The sequence below is a fragment of the Tuber melanosporum genome (genome assembly GCF_000151645.1).
Source record: "Tuber melanosporum whole genome shotgun sequence assembly, scaffold_132, strain Mel28".
NCBI lineage: Eukaryota > Fungi > Ascomycota > Pezizomycetes > Pezizales > Tuberaceae > Tuber > Tuber melanosporum.
The window spans coordinates 70,803-81,504 of record NW_003298789.1 but is presented as its reverse complement, the minus strand read 5'-3'; the positions used below and the strand labels follow the sequence as shown (position 1 = coordinate 81,504).

The 10,702-nt window shown below is 46.6% G+C and overlaps 1 protein-coding gene; it reads right to left on the bottom strand.

Annotated features, from left to right (window-relative positions):
• Positions 1-885: 885 nt before the first annotated feature.
• On the bottom strand, positions 886-3,564 carry GSTUM_00002412001 (uncharacterized protein). XM_002836159.2 has 4 exons: positions 3,201-3,564; positions 2,547-2,671; positions 2,094-2,461; positions 886-2,040 (listed from the first exon to the last, which is right to left on the bottom strand). The coding sequence occupies exons 2-4, from the start codon at positions 2,635-2,637 to the stop codon at positions 1,147-1,149; spliced, it is 1,353 nt and encodes a 450-aa protein (XP_002836205.1). The 5' UTR covers positions 2,638-2,671; positions 3,201-3,564; the 3' UTR covers positions 886-1,146.
• Positions 3,565-10,702: the final 7,138 nt, after the last annotated feature.

Below are 10,702 nucleotides of genomic sequence, written 5' to 3'. Positions count from 1 at the left end.
TGAGAAAGCGGCCGATTGGCGATTCTGCATGCGCACGCGCAGTTTTGGCCCTATTGCGAGGAAGGCTATGATCATGGCGAGATTTAAGGAGAAGGCGGGGCGGTATAAGGTTGGTAGGAGTAGTGAGGATGTGTGGGAGGTTAGGAGAGTGCCAGTTGTTGCAGCTTTTAGGGGGGAAGTGAGGGAGTAGATTGGGGGGGGGGTATGATATGGACCTCACCTCACCCCATCGCCAAATGGCACGACCCGACAATTGTAGATTACCATCTCATCTCATCTCATAAAAGTGCCAATTACGCCCCCACCCCGCAAATTTCCCACTCCCAAAGAAACCTGCGGGAAACTGACATATATACCCCCTTTCCCCAGAAGATGAACTAATACGAATTTCTCTTCCCACGCACTATCAATACATAAGGAAGAAAGAAAAAAAACCACCATGTCGATTCACCGCTACTTATAAACACATGGGTACGGTAGGGGGGTAGAAAGGCTAATCTTGCCGCTTCCAACTGAATCGAATCATCAAGCCAAGCCAAGCCACCATCCATCCATCCTTCGTGAGTTTCTACTACGAACAATCTATTCCACTCCACACACTGCCACCCTCCCAGCACAATGAAAGAAGCAAGATAAAAATAAATAAATATCCCAACCACCCCAACCAACCCAAACCCATGAAACAAATAAACAAACCAAGGCCCGAAAAGAATACGAAAAAGAATGAATGAGAAGCGTTCATCTCATTGAACCACAGTTGTCACACAAACGGGGATTCTCTGAAGAACAAGCTTTTTAAAAGAGTCCTAGTATATAATACCAGGAGTAAGAAGTAAAAAGTAAAAATAATAATACATGAAACATAGGAAGGAAGGAGGCAGGTGGCAAAAGGATGGTAATGCAATATAATGCAATGAGTGACAGAAGAATTTCAGCCCCAAGTGCCTGTTTTGGTGTTCTACCGAACTAGCGGGACAGGGTAGGTAGGTAGCGGGGTGAGTGTAAAAGGAAACACTCAATCAAGGCAGACAGGTGTGGGGGGGGGTAACGTAATGGGACCAACATTGGAATCATATGGCGCATGCAAGCCCTCTTGTGCGAACGATAGAAAATGACAGAAAGACAAAACATTCCCTTTTGCACCACTCACTGCTTCTCAATCGAGTTCGAGTCGTCGAATGGACTAACCGTTCTCTGCGATGACACAACCATGGCATCGAGGGTCCTCGACTGGCGCTGAGCCAAGCTTTGAGATAGTCGTCGGGTATTACCAGCTAGTGGCTGCCCAGAGTTGGATGGGCCAGGTATGTCATCTACTGCCAACGAATTGGTGTCGGAGAAGGGTGAGCTGGTGTCCATGTCAGTGATACAGCTGCTGCACGCTGATTGAGGACGCTTGATCCGCTGGCCTGGCTTGATATCGTCATCCGAATCATCCGAGTCGTATATGAACGATGCTGTGCTGTGATTCTCGCCAATAGCCCCTTTTGGTAGGTCGGTATTCAATTTCTTTGCGCTGTTCATCCTGTTCAAAAAGGTCGATCCAACAGAGAAGGCTGGACTCGGTGGTACTTTTTCCAATGTAGATTGTCTTCCCTTGCCCTTGACATTCAGGTACAAAGCCGGCACAGGTGGAATGGTAGACGATGGTGAACTGGCGATAGATGTAGCAAGACTGCTTCCTCCCTTGACCGTAACCACGGCAGCCTTTCCAGCGCGAATAATATTAGGCTGAGACACGACAGCATTCTGGCCATAGATTGTCGTGGCGACGGATGACCTATTATCATTGACGGTGTACATGGAACCACGTAATATATCGTCGGCAGAAAATTGCAAGTCGCCAGCCAGTGGAGATCGGGGATATTGTGATGTTGTTGGTGAGCCCATCATTGGAAGAGGCGGAATAGGTGGAACCAGGTGGGATGGTGTAGAGGGTCCTGAGCGATTAGTGACACCGGGAATGTAGGCGATCTGGATGACGTTTGATGCACGGGTACGAACGGTGGATGCGATCGAAGCAACGGTATGGGTTGAAGCCTGAATAATCGTAAGAAGATGGTATATAAAAAGCAGACATCACGTGGGCTTACCCTCGCGCTCTTTAACATTCCGAAATCGTTCTCCTTTTCCGCAGCTGTTGCGGCCATCGAAATCCTTTCCTGATTCTTCTTCTTCTTGATAAACGTCCTGTAGAGCAAGAACCCAATAATACCCGCCGCTGCCAACCCCCCGAACACCCCCCCTACGATTGGCCCAACAGATGGTGAAGACGAACCACCGTCGTCGTCGCTGTCGCCGCCGCCACTCTGAATGTTGGCACAGGTGGCCTTTGGACAAGCATCGCACGTCTGAACGCTTAGAGCGCAGTACTGATTCGGAGCACATCCACCGCACGGAGGAACCAGACAGTCCTTGACGCAGTTGGGGTTTTGTCGTGCGAAGAGATCGTGACCTGGGCCTATATTCGAAAACAATCAGTTAAAAAAGCTCATGACATCATACAGCTCCAAACAATATATATATAAAGTAAAGTAGCAGCTCACCTGGAACATAAGCTGCGGATGCAGTGAGTGATTGAAGTAAAAGTAGTAGGACGAGCGGCAACATGGAGAGGAGCGAGCGCGGCAAAGTCATGACTGGTCAAGAATGTCGTTGGGCTTCCGAGTCTCTGTTCGGGCAGGAATGATTAAAAATGGGGGAACGGTAAAAAGAGAAGCCAAAACAGGAGAAAAAAGAGAGCGGCCGCAGATTCAAGATCTACTAAAATGAATGTGGGGCTATGAAGGGGGGAGCGGGAGGGAGGGAGGAAGGAAAAGGAAGGGGAAAGGGAAAGGAAACGAAGGAACCCGTCCGACGGCGAGGAAGAAAGTAATCAATGAAAGAGCGTGAGATGACTGGACCAGTCAGGTGGAGAAGAGGGGGGTGGGGGGGTAGGATGAGCGAAGGAGTGTACTGGTGATGGAGGTGGGCGGGTTTATGGTTGATGGGGCGGGAAAGGGAAGGAAAGAGAAAGAGAGAGAGAGGGAAACAAAGGAAAGGAGTTTAGGAAATGGCGAAGATGTGTGTGTGTGCGGGATTGAGTGCGGTAGAGAAGGGATACCCGTTGGTTGGGCCAGGGGTGAGGAAGAGCAAACGTGTGCATGCGAAAGTGGAATAAAATGAAATTAGAGTGACTGAAGCGAGCGAGTAAAACCGACCTTTTTTGGCTCGCAGGAAGATCTTTGGGTGGTTTCTCTGCCTGGAAACTAGTCCTCCCTGAGCGACCCCCGTTTCCGAGGGATGGAGAGAGAGAGATAAGCTAGACCGTGTCGAACCGGACAATGGAATAGGAATGAAAGAATGAAAGAAAAAGACTTTCAAGTTGAATCACGGTAATTTAGTATCGAGAACTCATGAAATCCTTCTTTATTATTCCCCTCCCTTTTTCCCCTTTGCGTGATTCGCCCCTTTCGTAAAAAAAATGGCGGGCCAACTAGGAACAACAAATGAAAGTCATAAATAACCGTTAACTTATAGGGGTGGGTGAGGAAAAATAGTGAGCGAGCGAGCGACCGAATGAACGGAGGAGGGTGGGGAGGTGAGAGAGTGTGAAAAGAGAAGTGAGAGGGAAAGGAAAGGGAAGGAGTGACAACTTACGGTGGATAAACCAAATACCGGTACCAGTACCGGCAGTCGAAGGGAAAATTATAAAAAATAAAAATAAAAAAAGACTGGTCAGAAGGGCGAGGAAGCTTTAACACAGCAGCAGCAGCAGCCAGGAAGAAAGAAGGTGGATGATGGCTGAAGTGGTACCAGGTGGATTGACCATTAGATACGAGTAGGATGGCACAAAATAACATCCTCCCTCCACCCCCCCCCCCATATGATTATCACCTCCCATACAATTTGCGATGGCTTTCTGGACAAGTCAATGCGCACAATCTTCTGCATGCCAGGCACCGTTGAATCGTAGCCTATCATTCAATTATTCACTTTCCAGAGGTAATAAATAACCACGGGTACCCTACTGTATCTCCAACATCACCCCTCCCCACCAATAATAATGTGCCCTCCCCTTCCCCTCCATACTATCGCACAAAATATCATACAATGGCCCATACCGGTATGATACCGTACTGTATCGTTTACTCGTACGGTGCTCGCCGTCCACTACTGTATTGCTGCTGCAACATCGTTCTCAGAGTCCGGGTTGGGCTTGCTCACGGGAGATGAGACGGAGGTGCCTGGTCCCACACGGAAAATGTTCCACACAAGGGGTTGTTGTGTGTGCTTACCCAGGAGTTGGCGGGTGGATGGTGCTTCCTTGCCTGCTTCCTGTCAAAAAGGTGCAACAAGGTACCGGTACGGTGCCCCGAGAAGAGGGATAAATCCCGCCCAATTTACCCGCCTTGTCAACAAACAATAAGCATTCAGCATTCATTATGATACTGCCCTTCTCCCATCCCACCGACTACGAGTACTGTAGACCTTCTCTCTCTCTCTCTCTCTCTCTGCAGCCGCATTCCAGCTACCGGTATTGCAAAGACTAGCGGTAGCTGATGCACTTTTTAGTCAATTAACCTGAACTACGCTACACACAGGCACAAGTCCAATAACAGTCTAACAGTTGCCCAAGTCTAACCCTGACAAAGCACCCGAGCACCCGAGTACTTGGCAGTAAGCTGTGATATGAGTACTACTTTCGTGCCTTTCCACCTCGAGTTAAGCAAGTTGACTGAGTTGGATTTGAGGGGTGCCACCTCTTCCCTCGTCTGTTCTTGAAAGTACGATACGAGTACTCGTAGTCTACTTGTATTCACACAACACCATTTCCGTATGATCCTTTCCTTGTACCTGGATAACATCCACCAACCACATCGCTTCGCACCCTATCATTACCGATTTCTCGCCCCTCCATCCATCCAGCAGTCTTCCCGATCAGTCGATTTGAACTCCTTTCCCTCCAAATAATCACCCACCTATGATACCTGCTACATCCTATAATACCTACATACAGAACTTACGGCCTTACTCGGCTGCGCAGCAGCACACCAAAACCACGCATTAACTATCAATCAATCAATCAATCAATCAACCGATAAATTACCGGTACCCACAATCGCTCACTCACCCGCCCACTCGCTCCCATCCAGAGCTTTTTATTTTTATAACAAGAATGATTGGACCGTTCCGTTCGGGCTGAACAAAAACTTGCAGTATGATATTTGCTTTACCGGGGAATGGTGGATATCCAGCAGTACAAGTAGGTGTTATGTAAAAACACGAGCACACTCCTATCATCCACCCGTCCATCCGTCCATCCTCAAGCCATAGTGTACTCGTACTTATCAGCGGCATCAAACCGCGAAAAACGGCCCCCTTCACGGGCCGAAGCTGACAGAACTATCCGAGTCAGAGCCAAAAGCGTGAAAAGCTTAGCAAAGGAGAGGAGACCATGGTAGGGAACACTAAAGTACCGCTTGTAAAAGAGCATATACAGGCACCCGTACAGCACAAACCAACTACCGGCGCCCTGCTCCACCATGGAAAAGAAAAGGGAGCCCCCCCCCCCCACAAGATCGAAGGACTGCGACATCGCATGAAGACCGAAATGATGGGGTTGCAGGGATAAGCTGGATACATACAAACAGGTACTTGTGCTTGTATCGCCGTGTCCACAGAGCTAGCCTCTCTCTTTCTACTGTATTGCTCAGCAAGAAACAAGTTGTGACAAGTGTTTATAATGCCCCTAGAGACATATCCGAAAACAGCCATCTAGAAGGATCCTGTTCCGCTGCTGTTGATCGGTGTTTTTGGGGCAAGGAAGGGCACGAGAACTTTAGGGATGCGGCGGCACAGTGCAAGTAGGATAGTATCATAGACAAGTCGGTTAAAACGCTCCCCCGAGTATGGGTATTATATGATGATATCAGGAAATATTCACCCGCACTTCTTTAATAGTAATAATAATAATAATTATTAAATTCCGTTCCTGTCCCTGAAAATTACCCTTAGCCCTTCCCATTCATTTCGCCCTACGGTACCGTATCTGCTTGTCTCCTCCAGCTATCTATCATAGCTGAACAAGCGAGCACAGTACGTACCGTATGGGTTCATACATTGCCCATTGCAGGTTGCAGATGCATGTCTCAGCGCAGATATGGTACGGGATGAAAGGTTTGCGGTGGGGTATGGTCAGGTACGGTGCAAGCACAATATGATACCGGGAGATTTGTTGCTCGTGGTATGTGCGCAGGTGAACGGAGGAGAACATGGAAGATGATGGCTCTGGCTTGTGTTTCCATGATAGTGATGCGTCCATTGCCAAAATGTTCCCCAAGTGACACTCAATCAGTACCATACTCGTGCGTCTCAGCCAAGATTTGGCACCCCATTTGTCCTAGTAGGTGGCGCAAGTTCTTTTCCACAAAAGAGGTATGGTTTCTCAATAGTGTGCAACTGGTATAAGGATATAACTATTAGAAGAATGATACTGTAACATGCAGTGCAAGCTGCCTGGACAAATTATGCATTAAATCTATCATCTCCTCCCCATGCCTGAACCTGCAAGAGATTAGTGTGAAAATTCATACAAAAGCAATCAACTAACTCCTGAGGCATGCAATCCCACTCATATCTAAGTGTATTTACCACCTCTTGTTTTGTCCTTTCACTAGTACCAGTAAAGCCATATTCTATCATCCTATCTTTTAGATAGTTTCAACAAGGTTCCATCTCATTTAAGTCTGGTGAGTTCAGAGGCCACTTGTCACGAACGTGGCTTAGTGAGGAAAGGGTTTTCACGTGACACATGGTTATGAGTCACAGGTATGTTATTGTTTCACGCATATGACCTATTCAGGTTATATGATTTGTTATGTGTGGGATTTGTGATACTTTCGCACATGGCTCAAGTATGAGTCATGGGACATGTGCCTGACGAGTAGGCCTTACGAGTGTGCCTTACGGGTAAGCCTTACGCATATGATTTATGTTTCGCACATGACCTCATTATGATGTCATGGGTTTCGTGCATATGACTCAGTCGAGTCATATGACTTGTTTATTATGTTATGATTGGTTTATGAGTTTTTGCACATGACCTCGCTACGAGGTCATGGGTTTTGCGCATGTGATCACTTTGGTCATATGACTAGTTTGTTATGATTTAGTTTCACACATGTGACCACTTTAGGTCACATGACTAAAGGCGGGAAGAACACTATATAAGGAGGCTGATGCGACAGAGGAAGATAGGTTCTTCACGCTTTGTTCTAAGTACTTTTCCTACTTATTACTTTAACGAATATAAAATACCTTTACAATCTTTATCTTTATTGCGACGTTATCGTTACGCCAAAGAAGGCGCTTTACGAAGAAGAGTTAGAGAAAGCTTACGATAGGCGTTCCCGGTAAAATACAAGGGTCTTGTTCTATCGGTAACGTAGGCAGAGGCCTAGAGCTATCGTAAGACAAAGAGAAGAAGAAGACAGGAAGAGAAGTATCGTTCCCCATCGTCAAGCATTAACTATCCAGAGAGGGATCGTTACATTACAAAGTGTCACCTAGTGCGACGCCAAACAATACAAGACGGCATCCTTCAACCCAGACAGGGAAGGAGATATTGACATTGACGATCAAAATCTTAATCTAGGAGGATTCAGCGACGCCCTAGATCACGTCTCAGCAGAACCCTCAAGAGCAGCAAGCCCAGTAACCCCAGAGAAAGGATTACCAGTCGATAGCTCTCCTGCTGGAACTCCACGACCCGAGAGAATGTCAGGATCCGCAGTACCTGGGCCACCGGCCTCAGGAACCAGCATACTGGGAATGACTGAAAATCAGTTTCAGGCATTTCTTGTAGCCACGCGAAATACAGAGCAAGGAAATGTCCAACGACCAAAAGCAAAGAAGCCCGACACATACGAAGGAGCCGAAGATAAGCTACAAATATTCTTAGTGTAATGCGAGGAATATTTTGCCGTTAAGGGATACGGAGATCACCATGATGAAATTAAGATTCCATATGTGGAATCTCTACTCAGAGGACTCGCGGAGCAATGGATCATGCCCTTCCAAGATGGATGGAAGCAGAGGGAATGGGTCACATACAAAGAGTTCAACGCGACACTCTTTGAACAATTTGGAGATCCCAACGCCAAGGAAACAGCAAGATAAAAGCTAGAAAAACTCCAGTAAGGAAAACAAACGTTCTCAGCATATTGGAACGAATGTCGACTGTTGGAATACGAGGCCGAGTTTGATGATGCGACTCTCTACATCATTCTCCTGAGAAACTGCAGTGAGAGACTCCAAGAGGCATGGGGACTCTCTGACCTGCACTATACGACAGCCGAACGATTTGCAAGATGGGCAATCGACAAAGAAAGCAAATTAAACATGGTTCGGAGCAACTCGGAAAATACTATAGCACATAGAGTGGTCCAATCATCCAGGAATGTGGACAGGACCTTCAAACCGCAAGCACCACAAGGAGAAAGTCGAGCATTACCACTAGGCGAACCAATGGAATTAGACAAGTCAAGAGTAGGGCCTGCTCTGAATCTGTCTAAGGAAGAATATGCCACAAGGATGAATGGGAAACTATGCCTAAGGTGTAGAAAAGCAGGGCATCGGATATGAGAATGCAGAAGCCGGCCGGACAATGGATACCAGGAAAACAGAGCTGCTGGAAATAATCGTTTCCAAAATCAGAAAAGAAGCAACATCCGCGAAATGATAGCAGAGGATTCACCGGTGGAAAACGACGAGGGTCCCCAGTAAACAGTGGTCTGGGAGACCCAAGATGTGAACCTGGAAAACCCATCAAATTAGCAAACTACTACACGGCACTACACACGCAAAGAGGAGAAGAAGATGAAGATCATGTGATAATCAAAACGAAGATATACAACAGAGAAAGCGAAGAAACAACAATATATGCAATGCTCGACTCGGGAGCCACTGAAGACTTCATCGACAAAGAAATATGCGACAAATACGGCCTCCACACCAAACAAGCGAAGAAAGCAAGACAAGTCTACTTAGCGGATGGAAAGCCAAGCACTATGGGTCCTATAACCCATACGGCGACAGTACCCATGGACATTGACAGCCATAGGGAAACGGCAACTTTTCAAGTAGCAGATCTGAAGAACCATGAAATAGTCCTAGGGATGCCATGGTTATGGAAGCATAATCCGACGATCGATTGGAACGAGAACAAGATGACCTTTACAAGCGAACTATGTGCAACACAATGTCTCAACAGTTCACTTGTGGTCTACTCAATACCGATACGAGAAGCAGAGGAAGAAACTTTGCATGCAAAGTTTGCCAAGATGCGGCAAGACAAGAGGGTCCGGATACAAAGACTGAACCAAGAGGCAAAAGTGCCGACCAAGGGTTCCAAAGGGGCAGCAGGACACGACCTATATGCCAATGAAGGAATCAAGATACCGGCCAACGGGCAGGTAACGATAGCAACGGGGATAGCCATTGGACTCCCAGAAGGCACCTATGGACGAATAGCACCCCGCAGTGGTCTAGCAATCAAACACCGACTCATGACCATGGCAGGGTTGATCGACGTCGACTATACCAGTGAAATCAAAGTGGTCCTGGCCAACCTAGCTCAAGAGGACTACCAAGTCCAGAAAGGCAATCGAATCGCACAGTTGATAATCAAAAAAATCAACAAAGAGGATCTGCATGAAGTAGATCAACTGGAGGAAACCATCAGAGGAAACAAGGGATTTGGAAGTACAGACCAAAACCAGCTCGATACGACAAAAAGAATTGAGATCAAAGAGATCACAGCACAAGCCTTTGGACGATATTATCAAAGAGGAGATACAACAGGAATTCTCAAATGGACATACGAAGACGAAAAAGTGGTTCTAGCAAAAATCAACATCAGCATAGAACTAGCAATCCAGGACAAGAAATACCAAAGCAAAAAAGGATGGAAAGAATTGGTTCCAAAAGAATATCACCAATTCACAAATCTATTACAAGAAGAGGAAGCTACGGAGCTACCACCTCGAAGACTAGGAATTGACTACGAAATTCAGCTGGACAAAGACGAAAAAACGGGAAAGACAAAAGAGATTCCCTATAAGAAGTTATACCCCCTAGGGGAAGCAGAGCTCAACGAACTTAGGAAGTACATCGAGCAAAACCTAAAGAGAGGATGGATCCGAGACTCTTTCGCGTCAGGAGGATCCCCAATACTATTCGTCAAAAAGAAAGACGGAAAACTGAGACTCTGCGTGGACTACAGAGCCCTCAATTCGGTTATCAAGAAGGACCGATATCTATTACCATTGATTGAGGAAGCACTGGACAGACTACGATCAGCAAAACACTTCACCAAACTCGACATCAAAGACGCATACCACAATATACGCATCAAGGCAGGAGACGAATGGAAGACTACATTCGCCTCAAGATACGGAATGTTCGAAAACTTGGTTATGCCCTTCGGGCTAACCAACGCACCAGCTTCATTCCAGAGATGGATCAACAAGGTACTTAATAAGTACCTTGACATATGTTGTATCGTATACTTGGACGATGTACTCATATACTCGGAAAACATACAACAACACCAAAAAGATATCAGCAATATCATGGCAGCAATACAAGGATCAGGAATGAAAATCAAACCAACAAAATGCGAATTCCATAAGGAAGAAACAGAATACCTTGGATTTATCAT